Below are 22,130 nucleotides of genomic sequence, written 5' to 3'. Positions count from 1 at the left end.
GATAACAGTCCCCATCAGCCTTTTATTGACTCTATGTAATGTGCGCAGTGTGTGTCGCCCATGCAAGGGGTGGCAGCTCTGCCTTGTCAGTCTGTTACTGAAGAAAACTATGTGGCTTAGATATGTCAGTAAAGGAAAAAAGGGAGAGCCAGCCATGTGATGTCATCAGTGATGTCATCAATGACATTTGTGATGTCATCTTTGATGTCCTGGGTGTCAGTGTTAGCAGTGCACGGTGGCGCGAGTTATGGTTGCTTATCTTACCATAACTGCCGAATTTCAGGAGTTTTTCGGTTTTACTTTGAACCATAACGTCCCTTTAACAAAGTTTTTTTACTGAATTTGATAGGTTTTTAGTAGCGCAACTTAACCATAACGTCCCTTTTAACAAAGTTTTTTCATTGAATTTCATAGGTTTTTTTTAGCGCAACTTATCCATAACGTCCCTTTAACAAAGTTTTTTTACTGAATTTCATAGGTTTTTATTAGCGCAACTTAACCATAACATCCCGTTAACAACGTTTTTTACTGAATTTCATAGGTTTTTAGTATCGCAAGTTAACCATAAACTCCCTTTAACAAACTTTTTTCATTAGCACGCAGACAATATACAAAGGTGGAGTGTAAAAAGCAATTTCTCAGGGATGGCTTTACACAGAATGTTGCAAAGTAAGAATTTATGCTCGTTCACAGTGAAGGTCAGCTGCTTCCATTTTTTGCTTGCGGGCCGGAGTGGCCCACGACTCGCACTATAAGGTTCTATTGTTTTTTTACCTTGACAGACAGGGATCGTGCCAAAAGACTTCTTTTGAAGGAGGGGTGCAAAAACGTAAGAGACGACAAGGATGACATTTCTGAAACGAAACCGCTTTTATATATTATATCACTATGAGAAAGATCGTTGGCACAGACGGAGTCGTATTTAGGGACTGCATTACGCGTAGACAATGGAAAATGCCAATATAATGTAAGTAACCCTTTAAGTTATTTTATACCGGAATATAATAACAATAACGTGGTGTTAAAGCGCGGTTAAGTTGTACATGTTCGTTCAATGTGGCATATTGTTTTGTACCGCGCACTATCACCGCCGAAGTGGTCCGCTGGCGCTCAGATGGCTCTGAAAAAGGCAGAGGAGAGAGGGTGGGTTAGTGGGAATAAGTTAACATACTCTGTTGCACTATCCTCGCTAGCAAATAGTTTCACGCCCTAATAAATAAAATGAATATTTTTAATGAAGATTGGCTCGTGAGACTAATTTATGTTTTTATAACAGGTACATCCTTCCCTACTGTCAATGCCATGATTTTCAGACCCCGGCCGACGCATTTTTTAACTGCCAGGTGCAGCTCCTAGTAAACAACTTCATGACCCTCACAATTTTATGGGACAATCGCCAAGGACCAAAATGCCCTTACGCGGTAGTAGCGGCTAGAAGCAACATACCAACCATTATGGTGGTCTAATGCCTTGTTGTTGGAACAGCCTTCCGATTATCAATGCGACCACAGCCCTTCTTTCATCATAATCCAACACCCTGTGTAACGCAAAGGAACCGCGCGTGACTCAAGATGAACTTTTGCAGATCGACAGCAAAGACAAATGCAAATCGCTGAATATTCTCTAAACATTTGATGTCAAATAAATGTACTTTACGAAATGTACAATCTTGCTGTTTGCTTTTAAATCACAGTTTCATATTCCGAATTTTGGCGCGCTGTGTTTTGAGATGATCTGTGTTTTTTTCCGGATTCTGTATGAAGTCGCTTAGGAGCAGTGTTGGCAACGCCTTAGTAAGAAAAGTAGCTATTGGCCGTCATAAAAGTAGCTAGAAGTAGCTAAATGATGTCATAACCTAATTTGCATAGTTCACCAGGTGCATGATGGGTGATTGCCGAGGGCATGGTTGTTATAGCCTCTCATTGAGCTCACCCCTTTTTTGTAATGAAAGTCGCGAATGCACAGATGCAAACTCATTACATCCATATGCATACATTCACATGCAAATGCACTAGTATTTAAATAAACCCCACAATGATTAGGTTGTTCTGTTGTCGCTTCTTAAACGTCTACTGCCATTTTTAATATGCTAGTATTTTATAATCCATAATGCCTCGTTGTTGGAACAGCTTTTATTTGATGTCAAATAAATGTACTTTACGAAAATGTACAATCTTGCTGTTTGCATTTAAATCACAGTTTCATATTCCGAATTGTGGCGCGCTGTGTTGTGAGATGATGTGTGTTGTTTTCCGGGTTCTGTGTAAAGTCGCGTAGGACTGGAGACGACTGGGTGCGTTTGGCTACGCACCCTGTAACGTCACGGAGAGAGACGGTGGATATGAATGCTTTGATAAAGTCAGGCTTAGGGGCAGGAGATATGATTTAGTGTCGCAAAAACAGGTCAGCCAGGTCGATGGGGCAAGTGATAGGATTATCACATAATGTCGGCGCACAGCAGCCTGATTTATCGTTTGTTTAGTGGACAAAAAGTCAGATAAGGCCCATAAGAAATTGTAATGTCAGCGGACATAAGGAGGGTTCTTAGAACACTTTCAACCTGACAACGGACAATACGAACAGCGTTCTCAGAACACCCCCATTTTGTTTAATTGCAAACATTTCAGCACCGCGAGTGTTCTTAGAACACATTCAAGTTGCCAGAGTACAATACGGACAGCGTCCTCAGGACAACCCCATTTTGTTTATGTATCAACATTTAAGGACACCGCGAGTGTTCTTAGCTCAATTTTAGCTTGCTTACGAACAAAACGGACACATACTTGGTCCTCGGAACACCCCACCATTTAGTTTATATAGAAAATTTCAGAACAGCCGTGTTGTCCGCAGACAAATCGAACACAACAAAAGCATCTAGCACATAAAAAAAACAGAACATTGAACCTATCTCATACTCCCCCCACCCTCCCCAAACACTCTTACACACCAACACACTCCACTAAATACAATTTTTAATCCAAGTACCACCGCGCTGTCCGCAGTCGTCGGCGAATGCAAGATGGCGGGCACCACAAAAAATGTGACGTGCTTCACGCACCACGCCGTCCAATCAGCGAACACGTCGCATGTCCGCAGACATCACGCAAGCCGCTTGGCCAATCAGGGCTTTGTCTGCGGAGCGAACAGGGAAGTCCGTCCGCGGAGCGAACGGAGATATCACTAATTTTTTTTGCCTTACATTTTGGTCATTTTAAAAGAAACTACTGGACGGATTTACACCATATTTGCAAAAGCACGCTTTCGGGACCAAGCCCCCACTCCTGCCGCAAATTTGGTGTAAATCCGTCCAGCGGTTTGGGCTGTAGGAGTGCGCAAAGTTTTTTCCCATTATGTCTATGGGAAAAAACACAAGTTTTGGGACCCCCCCTATAACTTTGCCCCCCCTGGACCAAACCTCTCCAAAATTCAGAGTGGGCCATACACTTTTTTTGCAAAGTTTGGTGAGGATTCGTCCAGAGGGAGCGAAGTTATAAGCCACCCAGAAAATGCTCTTCCTATGGAAACACCAACTTAACCATAACTACATGGACGCTACCGGGTCCATGTGATATATATATATATGTATATATGTTAAAAAGGGGGTCTCAGATTTCTGTATTCGAAATTTTGGGCATTCTCTATTTAAGCAATAAGCCTCGAGCCGCGGGGGCATTACTGAGTCAGGTAATGCCCGGCTTCTATAGCTACATGCCCGAGTGAAGCAAGGGTCTTAACGGAGGCCCTGGGGTATTACCTGACTCGGTAATGTCCCCGCGTTGAAGGACTTATTACTATTAGTACCCCTGCCTGCAAGACCGGGGTACTCATAGCATTGTTTTTGTGTTCCAAAACACTGCAGCGTTGCGGAACAGAACATTTATTTAAATTTTTTAATATGGCCACCGGGGAAGGGAAAACCAAGTCAGTTTTCCCTTTCCATGGCAACCATCGGGAGTGGATGTGCTGGAGACAGAAGTGCTCCCAGTGCGTTCGCTCTCGAAAAAGGCCCAAAAAGAAGGTAAGTGGGGTTGGGAGGGCGGAGAGGGGATTGTTTGGAAGGGGGATGGAGACAACAATTTCCTGAATTCCCAGCAGGGGAGGATGGCAGCCTCCAGCATTGTGGTGGCTGGGAGCGGCGATTACCCTGTTCCGAGCCTCCTCATTGGCAGAGGGGCTCCTACACACCCCGCTGGGGATATGAAGGAAGTAAAACATTTGAGATATTCTGCGTCGGGTAAAGCCCCGGCGAGGGCCAATCAAATTGCGTGAAACAATCTGATTGTCTCTCACCGGGTACTCATTTGGTATGATCCCCTTCTGGGCTGGAAGGGAAGACCTCCAACATCCCTGGCAGCTGGGAGTGGAGCTAGGAGGGATGGGTTTGCCCAATCTATCCTCTTTCTGTGCAGCAGAGATGCATTGCTCCAGAATCCTGTGCTGCAGAGCTTGACCCTGGGAAATCTGCTGGTGCGGTTAATAGATTCTGATCCAGAATCCTAGACCTCCCAGTGCCTAAGAATAGTTCTACCTCTGCCCAGGAGTAAGGAGAGAGCACAGAGCCCGTCTCCCCAATACCAACCGTTTGTTGCAATATCACTACGCAAGAAGTCCATGACATCTGATTTTCCGATGGAGTGCTAGCTACGTGTTTGTGATGCTCTGAAATGTTTAGGGCATCCCGTTCACAGTTGTGGTAGTGCGAACCTGGAAGCCTGAGGGACAAAAGGTTGCGCACAAAAGCACAATGTGCTGCGCATCGGACTTCCGGGTTCGCAGTGTTCGGACCCCCCAGAATGAGGCAGCTGGAGGACCGAGTCTGCAGCAGGAAAGTGCGGGGAGAAGGGGGGGGGGTGGCGGACGGACCCCTATGCAGCAGAGGCGAGTGCGGTAGGGGAGAACCCACCAAAAGGGACCAGGAGAGAGCTATGACTAAAAGGTCGACCTTACAGGTGCAGCCTTATTGGCTTGGAATCAGAAAGGTCGTCATTTTTTTCAGAGCCTTCGGACCCTTCTCCGGGAATCCATCTTTACAGAGATGGTTGCCAGGTTACTCCCTGTTCCTCAAGGTGAGACATTTCCATAGAGTGCCCTTTAACCTTCAGAACATATTACTAGCTAATGTATCTTTATTCCAGAATTAAGACATCCCTCAATACAAGAAGCTCGCTGATTTTTTTCTAATGCCGCTTTTGAAGAGACGTCATTGCAGTGTCTTTTGCATGTGAATCACGTCCACTTTGCATGTTGGAGATCATAGGTCCCCTTGAGGTTCACGGAAAGTTCTTAGCTGTAATGTTTCAATGGTTTCAGGACATTTAACACATGTCTTCTGTTCAAATTAAAAGTCCTCCTGCTTTGGATTGCAAGGTCCATTTTTCAAGGCGTTTGCTGTTTTGATCCATATAGTTGCGCATTTTTTGATGTGTTTCCCTATTAATAATAGGCTTTAATAAACACCTAATTTCTTTTTATGAATTCTGAACCGGGCCATAACTGTTGTGTGTTGTAATTATTTTTGCGCACGCGGTAGGTTGCACCGGCCTATCTAGCCTTCACTGGGATCAGCATCTTGCTCAGCCACATTACACAGAGGCTTTAGGCCTGTCCAAAGCTCTGGATCCTTATACCACAAAGTCCCTCTATCCAAGAGGCTCCAGGAAGCGGGGCCGGCCCCAAACTGGTCCTCCGAGGTCAGGATTTGACTCACCTCCATGAAAATGTCGAGCCTGTTCACAGGATGCCATTAATATATGACCTTGTTAGGGGGTTATCAGGAATTACCCTGGCGTTTGCATTAAGGCAGAGGCCTGCAACCTTTGGCTCTCCAGATGTTTTCAGCTACAACTCCCATCAGCCCTAGCCAACACAGCCAATGGTGATGGCTATGGGGGTCATAATCCAAAACAAGCCCAATCAGCCCTAGCCAACACAGCCAATGGTGATTGGCTATGGGGGTCATAATCCAAAACAAGCCCCATCAGCCCTAGCCAACACAGCCAATGGTGATTGGCTATGGGGGTCATAATCCAAAACAAGCCCCATCAGCCCTAGCCAACACAGCCAATGGTGATTGGCTATGGGGGTCATAATCCAAAACAACTCCCACCAGCTCTAGCCAACAAAGCCAATGGTGATCGGCCATGGGGGTCATAATCCAAAACACCTGGAGAGCCACAGGTTGCAGACCCCTGCCCAATGGCATGAAAGGAAACTCCTATGCCAGACCAAGAAGGAGATATAATATGTTTCAGTAACCAAGTCCCTGCAGACAGGGTGTGATAGGTAACTGCCTGCCTTCCTCACTCCCAAACACAAACCTATGGCCAAATGTGGGTCAGCCATGTGGTGGAGGAAAACCATAAACCTTATCTTTATCATCAGCAAATGCACTCTGGCGTTACGTAAAAAATGTTTTACTGCACATGGTGGCTTACTATGCAAGAATTGCAGACTCAAGCAGAGTGAGCTTGACCGCTAACACTTCTGCGGTTCAGAAACATATACTCTAGATTCTCCAAGTCACCGCATGCATTGGTGACTGACCGGAATCTAGGCTGGACCCTGGGCTCCGGTGCCTGTCACCGCTTCATGAAGTGAGTTGTCTCGAAGTCGACCGTGTAAGCATTTGTGCATGGTAGAAGTCTGCAATGGGGATCACCATCGAAAAGATGACCAGCGTCCTTGAAATTATGGACGCAGAGGTGGACTGTGAACCAAAAGAGGCCTTGCAAATAATGTTCAAAGTGGCCCCAAATGACAGATTGTGAGCAAGCCTAATCCTTTTTCCTATGAGAACATTTGGAAATCAAACAGGTAACCACACAAAAGAGGACCACGGTGTAGAGGCCTACCAGGAAATCTCCGGAGTTCCCTACAGGCCAGTCCACCCCTGAATGGACGCCTGTGGTCTCTGTAAGTAACTAGCTATCTGCAGGGACCAGTATATTGGCCTTCTCCGGGAAGCTTTGGATGTTCCCCGCGGGGCACTCAAGCATATGAGGAAAACCCTGTAAGGAGTTTCCTTGTGTGGTTCTGCTCCATGCTGGACATTCTTAAGGGCCCACATTTCTCTGCGCCACCTCATTAGGCTGCACACAGTGCTTGCATTTCCCTGCAGTGTTACCGCCGGCGCAGCCTTTTCTTGCAAGGATAATCCACACAATTGCAGATCATCTGGCGGAAAATTCTGCAGTCAATACACAAATCCTTACCCTTGACATGCCAAATTTCCAATGCAAATGCCCAGAGGCGGCCCTTACCAAGTAGGCCATAAGAGTTTATTTTACAAGAATAATCTCCATTCAGTAACATAAGGCATGCTATTTTATTTATTTATTTATTTATACATTTATAGAGCTCACCAAGCCCTGGGGCATCTTTGCTTTTCTATGTGTTATTATGTTAAGTTAAAAGGCATTAAGAAGCTATTACACTAGACCGTTCAGTGGTCTTGAGGTGTCCGGAAAATGGCACATTGTGCCCTGTCTGGAGTAAATCAGGTCTTGGGAAAAGGGAAAAGTAGAGTGAGGATAGGAAAACAGACAGACTGAGAAATAGAGGGATCCAAATGGGTTGAAGGGGTGGGAATATGATTGTAGTAGTAGGGGTGGATGTGTAGTATTTGGCAGAGGATCAGAAGAAAATAGGCCATCTTGTGATAACGTTGCATGTTCTGTTATCCAGTATTTCTCCTGTGCCCTTCACCACTGTGTCTCATCGCCACAGGGCCCGCTTACCTCTTCTTTTCTCTCTCTGCTCTGCAGGCAGACTGGCCTTCTCCTGATCTCTGCCGAGCAGGACCCGGACTTTCAGGCCACCTGGAAAACCCTGGGTGCGAATCAGGTTCCTCGTGAGTACCTGGCTCCTGATCAGTTCCGGAAGAGGTTCCCTGGAGTCACTTTGAAGCCCGGTGAAGCAGCCTTCAATGACCACAGTGGAGGAGTCCTTTATGCGGACAAGGCACTCAAAGCTGTACAGGTAAAGGGCGGGATATTTCCAATAGCTCATGGGAAATTGAATGCAGATAGGACAGCATGGGGAATTGCGGAAGCAAAAGGGAAGAGTCCTATTCTTGGCTCTCCTGCTGACCATATTGTGTGATCTTGGCCATATTCCATTGTGCCTGTGTGCTTAAAAGAGGAAGCCTTACTACAGAAACAGGAGAGAAGACATTGTTCTATTAACAAATTGGAACATTAACGGAACATTCCCATGCCCCCTCAACTCCTCACCCCATGCATATCTACTCCAGGAGGCTATTTGTAAGCAGATGTCAACATCAAGGCTTGTCATAGGAGGCCAGTTTTTCTTCCAAACATATGTTCTTCAAACACAGCATAGCTTATTCTGAAATGTTTAATCCTTCCTATATGAAAATATGTCCTCCTCGCATGATGGTGCTTTTCAGATTAGCATCCTCCAATGAAAGCATTCCTTGCTGCCATGCTGGTGCCACTCGGAGTAGCATCGCCCAATTAGAGTGCTGTTGTAGAGTAAATAAGGTCAGTCCCCCTTAAATCGGGGACGACCTTAAGGAGGAGAGGAAGGACATGGGCAAGGGGGTGAGGGAGGAAGGGGAGGGGCTACCAGACCCCGGGAAACAGAGGCTGTAGAGGGCTAATAAAGGAGCCAGGTGGCAGCTCTCATGGCTGCGTTAGTAATAAAGTGTGTGTGGGCCCAAAGTGAGTGAAAGCGCACCTCCTCTCCCCAGCAAAAGGAAGAAACAACACAAGTGCCCATCTCTGCCATGCCTGTGTCGCTTAGAGTAACATCCATGGAGAGCACTGCTTCCTGCCATGCTGGTGCCTCTTAGATCAGTATCCTAAAATGAGAGCGCTACCGGAAAAACTGTTTTATTTAGCACTGGTCCAGTTTATTACATACAACCATAAATATAACCACAAAAGTGATGGGTGGAAGGTTTTGAATGAACCATTGGCGCTGCTCTGGGCAACGTCCCACACCACTGTTTTTTATCCCGTCTGCGCCATTGTGAAAGGGGTCCAGCCATATGCAAATCAGTCCGGTACTGCTACCATTGGGAGCAGCCCACCCCAAATTGCCCTGCCAGGACCCCTCTGCCCGGTAACACAAGCAAACCCAGACATGTTTCGGCCTTGTCGGGACTCCTCAGTGAGGTGCAGCTTGGTTCCCTATGGTGCAGCGAGCAAGGGACCCACGTCTGGGCATAGCCTCCCTCACATAGTGAGACAAACGAGATTCATTCTAAACCTTCCAGCCATCACCTCTTTGTTTTTGCTAGCTTATAACATGCCATTTTCAGAGGATCCTCTTCGCTGAGGAGCGTGATGTCATACAGTCACGCGCCTGAGGGAGTTGTCACTGAGAGGAGGTTCACTATGCACTACTTGCACCCTTTTGTATATGCACCGTGAATCTGGGGACCTCCATCCTCTGAAAGAGGACCCTTCTCGTTCCTGATCACAATTGTCTTGCAAAGAAGACTGCAGAGGAAGTCTGCCCCTGTATCCAACCCATCCGCTTTCCACCAGTGTTCGCCGCACACCAGTACTGAGCTGGTAATACTGACCAGGTAAATGGGGACACCTGGGCTGACGGGGAGAGCCAGGTAGGTGGATTTTGACTACCACTCCTCTAGCCCGTCTCCATTTCAGGTCAAATGAATACAGGTATGTAAGTAATGGTCGGAATTTAAGGTGGGGAGTTGCTAGAACCTTAACACACTTTACCTGAGCCTCCATGACACCCTACATCAGCTATTCACATACTGTGGCAGGTCAAAAGGCTACTTGGTACTTTGACCAGGTGCTCAGTGAATCCCATAACAATAATCAATACGTTTCCACGTTTGTTCTTAAAGCAGCTACACAAAGCAACTGGGATTCCCAGTCTAGGGGTGGTCCCTCTACTTTTACCCTCAACCTTGAACAAGGTTCCCACTGTTGGGATCTCATTCCACTCTTGCTTGTTCCAAGATCGGTTGACTACAGCCAAGGGAACCCTACTGTCTAATTCTCTCCTTTGCCCTAGGGAGGAATAAAGGCCATAGCCTTATCTAGATGAATCCCTCAGCGATGGATTACGGAACCTAGCCGGGGAGCCTGTTTGTCCTGCACCCTTCTCTATTCTTCCGCTCCTCCCAGTCTCACTCGCTCTCGCTTTTTCTCCACTCTGTCATTTATAACACTCACTCTCCCTTCTCCTGTCTCTACCCCCCAACTGATCTATCCTCCCTCCCTACACTCCGTTCCATGGTGTTACTGCTCTCTCTCTCTCTCTCTCTCTGTCACGCTGATGTGTCTTTCCTCTGTGGCGGGCCCACTGGTGCCTGCAGGATTGTTTCCCTCTGGGTCCACCACAGCGCTTTCTGCTGCAACGACTCCATCCATGGGGGCCGTAATCTTGCCCTATTTGCGCCGCGGACCAGCAGCCAACTTCTGCTCATGCACTGTACGCGCTGCCTGGTCTGTTGCTAACAGCAATCAATTGGCGTGCGTTGAGCCTCGATTGGGTGCCGGGCTGCATAAAGCTATGGTGAATGCACATTCCGATGCATTGAAAGCGTTTCCTTCCCTGGGGGTGACGCTGACATGCTGCTGACCCCAGTCCTTCCTGCCAGTTTCCTGCCTGCTTGTCTACTTGGCTTGCGGGTGGCTCTCTTGGTGCTCGTTTCCTTGGCTCGCCTTCTCCTGCTTCTCTCTTCATTGCCTGCGGATTCCTTTGAGTCTGTCTCTCGGTGCAAACTTTGTTCTGTTTGCAGTCCCCTTTGCCAGTCCTTTCCTCTGCCCAGTCTCCTGGCATTGTTTTTCCCTTTAGCCATTTCTGCTACTATCTGCCTTCTTATCCTGTTCATACCTACTTTCTCGACTTCCCCCGCTTAGTGCTTTGCACTGCCTGGCACCACGTTAATGTGTGGCCAGTCCTTCTCCGTGGTGTTGGGGGGAGAGAGCTCCCTGCTTCTGGCTGAGGTTCAATTATCAGACCAGGGACAGGGGGTTGTATTGGTACCAGATTGGACACCAGCTTCCTGAACGACCCTGGACCGACAAACGACCAAATGATCAGGTACGCGGGAACCACGGGTGGCATACCTTGATACTCCCCAATCCCAACACTGCCCTTTCTTCCACTCTCCTCTATCCTCCTACCTCTCACTTTCCCCTCTCTCATACCCAACCTCTCTCACACGTACTCTCAGCCCCCGCTTTCTACTCACCCTCCAAAACTCCCTTCAGTCAGTCTCTCACTCACATGCAATGAAAGTGGTACCGCCCTCTCAGTTCCAAAGCACTCCAACAATCTCATTCAACTCCTCCTTCACCAACTACACCCTCCTCACTGGTCTCTTGATCACCTCCTCTTCCGACCTCACCTCTACATGCTCATTCTGCATCTGTTGGCTTGTTATAGCCCACCCCTTCCTGCCTAGGAGCTCGCCTCGGCTCACATTGGTTCCCCGAGTCAGCTGCTCCACTGGGCCAACCTCTAGCTTCACTGTACCCTTTTGGGTCTGGACTTCCCCTGGAAGTCTTCAAAAAGCCCTCTGGACCCACCCCTTCCAGTCTCCTTTTTCCTCCAGCTAGCCATGTGCTCAGAGGGGTTGTTTGCTCTTCGATTTTCTGCTGTCATTGGCGAGTCTCTGTTCAAACAGGGTTTGAGGCGTACACCTGGGTCTCCCCTGGTCCCATGTGATCCGTTGCCAGTTTCAGTATTTCCTGCTGCTGCCCCACTGCTCCCCCGTAGCCCATCTGGGGTAAGTGGGGTGAGTGTTTGGGGCTCCATTGAGGGAAAAGCCCAGTTCATTTCCATTTGACTACGAATTACATTCCTCCTGATCCAGGCCGGGGTCCAGGTGCAGTTTTCCTTTACTTTACACTGCATCCCGAGATCCCTGATCCATGCCTGGTTTCTGAGGAGCCTGGTGCATGCTGGTCATCAGATTCTGTGAACTGATAGAAAGAGAGACCTGGCCAGGACGGAGAGATGTAGGCTTTGGGTCAGAGAAAAGAGCATCAATTGGCCTACACAGCTCCAGACCTGCCTCAAATCTCTCTACCTCTGGGTAGGGTCATACCCAGGAGCCTGTCACAGTACCCTTGCTTCACCTATAAGTAGAGTGAGTGAACTCTGGACTTATTTCAGCCAAGGTGCAGAGGGGTGAATGCAAATTGCAAAATAAATAAATACATACATACATTTATTAGCTAGGATTGAACACGAGTTAAGGTGAAAATTGGAAGAAACTGTTCAAAATAGTCCCATGTCTTTTCTAATGCAAACCTGTGGACAATGCCATCATTGGGCTCAATGGGGCCCCACTTACTGTACCGGAAATGGTGAAAGTTGGACATTTTTCTAACGCCCTTATGTTGGCTCTGCTGCAAAATAAGAGAGATAAGGTTAAAATAAACTCTTCATGCGTTTCGTCATCTGTAACTTTGGGGCTAGGCTCCCGTGCTGGAGCAGGGTAGCGCGGTTAATCCCCACTCTTTGCAGGGAATCCACCAGCATCTCCACCCACTGTGCAGGGAATCCGCCAGCATCTTCACCCACTGTGCAGGGAATCCACCAGCATCTCCACCCCCTGTGCAGGAAATCTGCCAGCATCTCCACCCATTGTGCAGGACAGCCGCCAGCATCTCCACCCGTTGTGCAGGGAATCCGCCAGCATCTCCACCCGCTGTGCAGAGAATCCGCCAGCATCTCCACCCGCTGTGCATGGAATCTGCCAGCATCTCCACCCACTGTGCAAGGAATCCGCCAGCATCTCCACCCACTGTGCAGGTAATCCGCCAGCATCTCCACCCGCTGTGCAGGGAATCCACCAGCATCTCCACCCCCTGTGCAAGGAATCTGCCAGCATCTCCACCCATTGTGCAGGACATCCGCCAGCATCTCCACCCGTTGTGCAGGGAATCCGCCAGCATCTCCACCCGCTGTGCAGGGAATCCGCCAGCATCTCCACCTGCTCTGCACGGAATCTGCCAGCATCTCCACCCACTGTGCAAGGAATCCGCCAGCATCTCCACCCGCTGCGCAGGGAATCCACCAGCATCTCCACCCGCTGTGCAGGGAATCCACCAGCATCTCCACCCACTGTGCAGGGAATCCGCCAGCATCTCCACCCATTGTGCAGGGAATCCGCCAGCATCTCCATCCACTGTGCAGGGAATCTGCCAGCATCTCCACCCACTGCGCAGGGAATCCACCAGCATCTCCACCCACTGTGCAGGGAATCCACCAGCATCTCCACCCGCTGTGCAGGGAATCCGCCAGCATCTCCACCCATTGTGCAGGGAATCCGCCAGCATCTCCATCCACTGTGCAGGGAATCTGCCAGCATCTCCACCTGCTGTGCAGGGAATCCACCAGCAACTCCACCCGGTGTGCAGGGAATCTGCCAGCATCTCCACCCGTTGTGCAGGGAATCCGCCAGCATCTCCACCCGCATGGCATGTTGATGAAGGCAGAGAAACGGGCATCCGATGCGGGCTCTGCACGCTCTTTTGCATTAGAAAAGAACAAATGATCCTGGAGACTTAATTAGCTTCCATGCCTCCAACCACACGTTGTAGTAAATAACTAACATCCCTTGGGAATGCCGCGGCCATGCTTTTTCGCAAATTTTTTCCGCCTTGCTCAGAATGAGCCTGCAAGGGTTCTTTTGGGAGGGAGTGGTGGACTGGCCCATAGGGAACTCTGGAGATTTCCCAGTAGGTCTCTGCACCCTGGGCCTCTTTTGTGTGGCTTTTCCAAATGTTCCCAGAGGAAAATGGTTGGGCTTGCTGAAAATGTGTAAAATGGGGCCACTTTGAAAATTATTTCCAGGGCCTTTTTTGGTTCCCAGTCCACCCGTGCTGAGGGCTGGTGCTGCAGCCGGCTCCCCTGACGTTTGCTCTAGGCCTGTAAGAATTCGCGAGCATCATAACATGTGGATTGTAATCGAAATGGCCATTGTGATGTCACAGCTGGTGAATTGTAAGGATAATAAGATGTATTTATTCTGTATATAATACGTTAAGACATGCATTCACCAGTTTTCTGCTGGTTTTGGGGAACACAGCAAAAGCACTGCTCAGATAACGACTTTGCTGTTTCCAACCAAGTCTCCTCTTATTTCCCCCACACCATTCAGACCATCCAGCTTATGGCGATTTTTGCACTTGCAACAAAAAAGCGCAAACTTTGTCATTTGAAAATGTGGCACACAATGTCTGAAGTCCCGCTAACGAGGCACCAAAAAATGTATTATCTTACCCACCTGCCGCTTACTGATATTAGTCTTATCGACCAATCCATTTCAACTTCTGAAATCCAGTGCACAGTGGTCCCAAGCCCCACACACCACTTATATGCGCCCTTGGTCTGCGCTCCATAAATACTCTACATTGCATTACATGCAGGAACGCCCTTTGCGTGAGACTGATTTCAATCCTGAGGCACACCAATTTATTTATTTATTTTTATTGTTGACTTATTTTGGCATTTGTATAGCGGACCTAACCCGGAGGCATCTAGGCGCCGAAATGACATTCAATGACATTCGAAATGGAATTCTGTTCTTTTATTAGCCACCTATTATTTTAATGAAGCATTCATGCGGCCAAATTTACATATATTTCTGGAGGGGGCCCTATATACTGGGCTGCCGTTCTGCAAAGACGGCATTAATGTATTACAAGATGGACACATAGGCTTTGCATCTATACTTTTTATCATATAACAGCACTCGCAACATACAGGAGATATGTACACATTCGCACAGCACACACGCACCTGTACATGTACAGTGTTCTGCAGGTTTAGTGAATTTCTACACTGTATGTAACCTTGATACACTACGTTGATGCCTTTTAATTGTTAACTTTTCTTTTCTCCTGGATTATTTAATTGGCAAGTCTTATAATGATTGTTAACTATTGTTCATTACAGTTGAAAAATAATTCTGCACACATCAATTACTGCGCCACAGTAGAAATTGGATTCCAATGAGTTAATCTGGTTGGCATAGTCAATATTTTATAAATAGCCCTTTATGATGACACGTGTTTCGGCACTTTTAGTGTGCCTTCCTCAGATCGGGGCAATGTCTGCAATGTATTTCCATTTTGACCGACACGTGATGCAAGAATTCTGATATTTGCAGAAACTTATTCTGATAAGAGTCTGATGGGACTCACTCTACCACCACGCTATTGAGCAGCTGAGAAGTCAGCCGAAGGACATTGCCCCAATCTGAGGAAGGCACACTTAAAGTGCCGAAACACGTGTCATCATAAAGGGCTATTAACAAAATATTGACTATGCCAACCACATTAACTCATTGGAATCCAATTTCTACTGTGGCGCAGTAATTGATGTGTGCAGAATTCTTTTTCGATTCTGACAAGCGGAGTAGGGGAACTCTTTGTCTCCGCCCTCCTGCACGCACCATTGCGACACTACCAAAACTGAGGTCAAAGAGTGATTCAACAAAAAAGTTCCCTGTACCCCTTTACATATTGTTTATTATAGTCTGTATTTATTCATTACAAACAGCTTAACAAAAAAATTAGATGATTTCAGAAGGCTTATAACTTTGCCCCAAATTGCCCAATATGTAGGAAATATTCCCCTTTCAGATACATATGCTGCCCACTCTGAATGTTAGTGGAAGGTTTTGTGAAGGTCTGTCAAGGAAGCAAAGTGAATGTGGAGATATCAAGTCTGGGCCAACCTGAAATCATTTTGTGGTTTACTGAAAATCCATCTAGAGTTGCAAATGAAAGCAGAGTGGTCCAAACATATACATATATGTACATTTTGTCTGCTGGGTCCAGAGGTGTTCTGCAGCCCCAAATCCGAATCGGAATCCATGCAGGTGGATTCTAGGGGCACAGTTTTTACCCTGGCAGCCATTTTGGTCTGGGAAAGCTGAGCTTTGAGGTACGGCCCTACGCTGACAGCCTTGAGGACATGGCATGTAGTAGAAGCACTCTAGAGCATAAACCGCTGCTGTAGGGGGTAACTGCCTACTTGAGAGAGGTGGTATTGGTCAATTTGTTTAAAAAGGGGCGCATTTGGGCCCTGTTACCAACTGCCAACCATTGGCACCCGGTGGGGGGAGGGGGTTCTATTGACCAACCATGTATCCTGCAGAGGGAGTGGACAGGAGCAGTAGTCAGGCCATGCCCTGTGGGCACTGTAAAGGCAAAGAGTGCACAGTTAATGGCTGTGTGTCATGTTCTATGAGCACTACAGCCAACCCCCTAGTTCCTTGAACACGATGACATACCATGTGTGCACTGCATGGAGGGCCATTCAGCCAGGACATGCTGGGGGCGTGGCCAGTGCATCCCTTAACCAATGTTTCCACCCAGAATCCAGATAAAAACTCTAGATGTGGAGATTTTCACTTCACAGATCGCTTACAAAATCTCTGAATGTCATACTCTAAAGGGGTCTGAAACCTTTGGCTGCCCAATGATTTGGGCTACAACTCCAACCAGCCCTAGCCAATACTGAGGGATCATGGGAGTCGTAGTCCAAAACCTCTGGTGGGCCGCAGCTTGCTTTCCGCTGCTGTGAGGTCAGTCTAGTGAAGACTGGCTAGGTACAGAAATGCTCTATGGAAAGGGACAGGCAGAGCACATAGAACTGTACAGAGAACAAGAATGAAGCAGAGGTGCGGCAAGTAGGAATAAGGTAACAGGGCAGCTCGGGGTGGTGAACAAGCAGGGATAGGAATAGTGTACTGGAGGAACAACCTGCAATCACACCAGGTGTGTACACGGGTTGCACTTGAGACCACCTGGGGAAACAAGGGCAAGGCCAATGCATCTGTGCAGGTGTCAGAATCGGGGTAGTTGAACTTGTAGTGTAGTAGTAGAGTTCTTCCTACCAATGTACCCCTCTGGGTACCCAAGGTGAAACCCAGAGGAGTCAATTAGTCGAAAGATGGAACACCAGACGAAGGACCAGGCTCTGTAAGGGAACAATGGCACGTTAGTCTGCAAGTACAAGGACAATCAACTGTGCAAGAAGTAGCAGGGCATTAATCTTTAGACAAGGACTGATGAAACACTAACCTAAAGTTAGATGAGTTTTTCTAATCTGGTTTAGGAGGTTTCAATCCCCATCCGAGACGTCCTGAATGAAATCACTAAAGAAATCAAGATGCAAGATCAGCTAAGTAACAAATGTAAGATATCAAAGTAGAAGGATACGGTCAAGAACAATGACTTACCAGGATGACTTCTGTTAGACTTGGAAACCCCACGGGGCAACCTGTGTATTATCTAACTTGACGGCATGAGGGCGATGGACGGAAACGAAAGTCTCTAGTCCCAGAAATATCCCGCCGGCACGAGGATGCCTAATGACCTGAGCGCCAAGTAGTTCCTGTCTCCAGTTTGTGACGCCTTGAGGAAATACACTGGTGCGGTGTGGAGAAGTTTCAATGAATCCAATTCAAACAGCACATGAAGAATGCAGCGTAGTCACAGGTAACAGCTAATGTTCCAGTTGGTGAAATAAACAGAAGGATTATCCGAGGCGTTCCAGGTCTGTTAATGTGCGGGCAGCGAGGTAATAGTTTCAGCAGGCAGAAGGGAATCTCAGAGGCATTCCGGGTCTGTTAACGTGTGGGCAGCGATGTAGCAGTTCAGTGGGCAAAACACAATTCCTTTACAATGGTCCGGGTCTGTTAACGTGTAGGCAGCGAGGTAGCAGTTCAGCTGGCAAAAAGTAATACCTTTATAATGGTCCGGTTCAGAGATAGGATATCGAGAAGGCAAGACAAGGTACAAAACACAAGAAATCAATGCAGAGTACCAAAGAGTACGAAGTCGTGATTTTTGCAAAATCAGAAGCAGGGATCTGCGTAACCCGGAAGTTTTTATGGGTTGACATGGAAACATACTCCTCCCCTAAACGTCACATGCTGAAACGGGAATGCATTGGACGCCAAAGTTGCCATGGCAGCCTATGTCCTATGCATCGAGGCAATAGAGGACGAATTAAGCAAGGTGGTGCCACAAGAGGAGTTGTTAAAGAAGCCCGTCCCGTAATTCGGCATGCTTTCTTATTCATTTGCCATTGGTAAACACGTGACGAGATCCTGACAGTTCCCCTCCTCAAAGATGCCCCCTGCTGGGAAGACCAGAATTTATCTAACAAGGCCGGAGCGTGAATGTTCCCAGCAGGCTCCCAGGTCCTGTTCCCGGGCCCATAGCCTTTCCAATCAACATGGAAAACACGCCTACTATGACGAACATTGGTATCAAGGATACGCCGTACCTCATATTAATCAGAACCCTGAACTGTAAGCGGAGGGGGCCGAGAGGGTAGCCGTTTGGCAGGATGAAAAGGATTGAGAAGAGAAACATGAAAAACTGGGTGAATGCGCCAAGAGGTAGGGATGCCAAGTCGTACAGCAGACGGGTTCACCAAAGAGGTGATGCAATAAGGACCCACATAATGAGGCAGAAGAGACCGCCAACCCGGGATGCGCAAGTTATGGGTAGATAAACACACCTTCAAGCCGACCACATAAGACAGAGCAGATGATCGATGTACATCAGCAAAAGCTTTTTTGGCGTGCCTTAGCCTCATGCAGATGGGTGGAAATAGCATCACGTACTTTGGATAGATCACAGACACAAGCCATAGCGGCTGGATTACATTGTGACAGAACAGGCTCTAAAGGCAGTATACGAGGATGTATACTGTACATTGCAAAGAAGGGGGGAAGTACCCATTGAGGTATGCAAGGAATTGTTATATGTAAATTCTGCCATAACCAGAACAGACAACCAGGTATCTTGATGATGAAGGGTAAGCCACCTTAGATATTGTTCTAAAGTGGCATTCAACCTTTCAGTTTGACCAATTGTCTGAGGATGCTAAGTGGAAGAGAAACAATCCTCCACACCCGAAGATTTAGTGAGAGCCCTGCAGAATTTTGTCGTGAACCGTGAACCTCGGTCGGAGACAATAATGTTGGGAAGACCAAAAAAGCGATGCACCTACTGCAAAAAAACATCCGCCAGGACAGGAGCAGAAGGAAGACCCTTGCATGGGACAAAAAGGGCTATCTTAGAGAAGGAGTCAATGACCACCCAGATAATGTCATAGCCATGACAATTGGGAAGCTCAACAATGAAATCCATGGACAACATAGTGCAAGGATTGTCAGGAACAGACAAGGGACATAGCAGGCCAATGGGTTTAGCAGAGATATTCTTACACTGGGCACAAACAGCACAGGACTTGGTGTATTCAGGCACATCCTTCTTCATTGAAGGCCACCAACACCATCCCTGTAACAACTCTAGTATTTTACGTATCCCAGGATGTGCTGCAAATCTAGAGTCATGACACAATTGTAGAGCGGTATTGCGGGTATTGGCATTGGGGAGATAAATTAAACCCAGATGATATGGAAGACCCTTGACAATGGTCAAGTCCAACTCTTGTATGGGCCTTGCATTGGAACTAACCCATTGTAACAACAAGGTACGTAATGGTTTCTTCATGACACAAGCGCAAACAACATGATGTGGCACCAAGAGAGACTCACCTTCATGATCTCGAGAGGGAGCACCATGGATGCGGGACAAAGCATCAGCTTTGGAATGTTTTACAACAGGTCAATATGTAATTTCAAAATGGTACATGGAGAAGAATTCATGCCACCTAGCACAAGTGATAACTTGTACGGGAGTCATAGTTCCCAAGAGGCGATGCGACCAAACCAAGAAAGCATCACGAATGGCCAACAATTCTTTTTCAGTGATGGTATAATTGCCTTCGTACGAAGTCAGTTTTCTCGAATGGAAAGCCACTGGGTGCAGGTTTCCCGTATCCGCACATTCTTGTGACAAGATAGCCCCAACTGCCACATCAGAAGAATCCGCTTCTACAATGAAGGTCAAAGCAGGATTAGAATGTAGTAAAACAGGTGCTATTGTGAAAGCGGATTTTAGTAGATCAAAGGCCTCTTGAGCTGCCCTACTCCAGAAAAAAGCATTCTTGGAGCTGGTAAGAGATGTCAAAGGAGCCACTAGAGTAGAGAATGCTCTAATAAAATGGTGATAGAAGTTCGCAAAACCGAGAAATGACTGCAGTTGATTCCAGGTAACAGGAATAGGCCAGTCCAGAATAGCCCTGACCTTCTTCCTGCTCATGTGTATTCCCCTTTCAGTAATATCATAACCCAGGAATTCCGCAGAGTTGGCATGGAATATACACTTCTCCAACTTGGCATACAATCGATTTTCTCTCAGTCTTTGCAAGACAGAGGAGACATGGGAAATATGTGATTCATAATCTGGGGAATAGATCAGAATATCATCTAGATAAAACACCACATATCTGTCCAACATATCCTTAAACACATCGTTGATGAAATGTTGAAAAGTGGCAGGAGCATTGCACAGACCAAAGGACATAACACAGTACTCGAACAGACCATACTTGGCTTTGAACGTTGTTTTCCATTCGTCACCAAAGCGCAAACGCACCAGATTGTAAGCGCCCCGTAAATCAAGTTTAGTGAAGATCTTGGAAGTACCTAATTGATCCAGTAAAACCGAGATCAGAGGTATCGGGTATTGATTCCGGATGGTGACTGCATTGAGTTCTCGATTATCAATACAAGGACGTAAATCCCCTTCCTTCTTCGGAACAAAAATCTGCCGGAGAACGTGTAGGTCGGATGAAACCTGTACTCGGGGCTTTATCGATATATTGTTTATGGATAACATCCTCTTTAGTGGTTAATGAATAAATACGGCAGTTTGGAAATTTGGCCCTTGTAATGAGATCAATGGGGCAGGCATAGGGTATATGAGGGGAAGTCGTTCAGCTCCTTTGAGATCAAAAACATCCTGAAATGCTGTATATACTTGAGGCAAGGAGACTGAAGAGACTGCACCAACCGTAGGATTTGTACCCAGTAATGCCCTGCAAGGATACATAGCTGTAGTTGAGGATTGAAATCAGTGATCTGTACAGTATGAGGAAATGAAGGTGAGTTCGCCTGATCTCCAATTGATAACAGGGTTATGTAATTTTAGCCAAGGCAACCCTAGAATCATTTGGAACTGGGATGTGGCAATAACATCAAATGAGACAGACTCTGTATGTCCTGAATCAGTGGACATAACCAAAGGAACAGATTGCTGGGTAACTAGGCCAGACAACAAAGTGCTACCATCGACAGCGTGAACCATCTCTGGGCGATCTTTCAGAATGAGAGGGACGTTGTTCTCTTGAGCATATGAAAGGTCGATATAATTCCCTGTGGCTGGCGAATCCAACACAGGTTCACCTTGCCAGACCTGACCTGAAGGGAGCTGAAGAGAGACTTGTAACACAACCGGTACAAACATGGTAGAGCCCGAATGCATAAAACCTGGCAGTTGGACGCCCTCTGGTACCGAGTTTTCGCATTCCCCGACTTTTTGGGTTTCTTCGGGCATACCTTCAAGATATGCTCTGAGGAGCCACAATAGAAACACAGTTCCTCCACTTGTCTACTCTCTCTCTCTCAGTAGGAGTCAGGGCACCTCTCACAGCACCTATTTGCATGGGCTCAGAATGATCAACCGAAGGAGTCAGTTGAGATGGAAATACCAGCACCGAGGGCCTCTTTTCCCCTTTTCTTTCTGCTCGTTGGGCATCGATTTGCAAAACAAGGTTCAGGAGCTCATGAAAAGCAGTAGGAACTACTGGTACTATAGCAAGGGCGTCCTTGAGATTATCAGATAAGCCTTTATAAAATAAGGAGGCTTTCTTGACTTCGGGCCATCCGGTCCCGGCAACAAGTTGGTTAAACTTGGCTACATAAGCCAGAAGAGTAGTATCTCCTTGCTGTAACCCAAGTAATTCCAGCTCTGTAGCCTGGGTCTTATAACAGGTATCAAACACCGGACTCATGGCCTCAGCAGGGCATCACAGTCAAACAGGAGAGGACTACCGGATTCCAGTAGAGGATTAGCCCAGGCAGCTGCGGTACCTCCTAGATGAGACAGAACAAAAGCAGCTTTCGTAGCAGAATCAGGGAAAGCATTGGGTCGACACAAAAAGTGTAAACTACACTGATTCAAAAAGGTACGATAAACCCTGGGGTCTCCATGAAATCTTTCTGGCGGGGCTAGCGGGAACTG

The 22,130-nt window shown here is 47.2% G+C and overlaps 1 protein-coding gene across 1 annotated transcript in view; it reads left to right on the top strand.

Annotated features, from left to right (window-relative positions):
- The window catches only part of PIPOX (pipecolic acid and sarcosine oxidase), a 442,927-nt gene that overhangs the window by 217,342 nt on the left and 203,455 nt on the right, over positions 1–22,130 (top strand). The window contains exon 3 of the mRNA XM_069615297.1: positions 7,764–7,977. Coding sequence (XP_069471398.1) covers positions 7,764–7,977 — 214 coding nt within the window. The remainder of the gene's footprint in view (positions 1–7,763; positions 7,978–22,130) is intronic.

The sequence above is a fragment of the Ambystoma mexicanum genome, chromosome 9 (genome assembly GCF_040938575.1).
Source record: "Ambystoma mexicanum isolate Mex_15411 chromosome 9, UKY_AmexF1_1, whole genome shotgun sequence".
In the NCBI taxonomy this organism is placed as follows: Eukaryota; Metazoa; Chordata; class Amphibia; order Caudata; family Ambystomatidae; genus Ambystoma; species Ambystoma mexicanum.
This window is presented reverse-complemented; position numbering and strand designations above follow the sequence as displayed.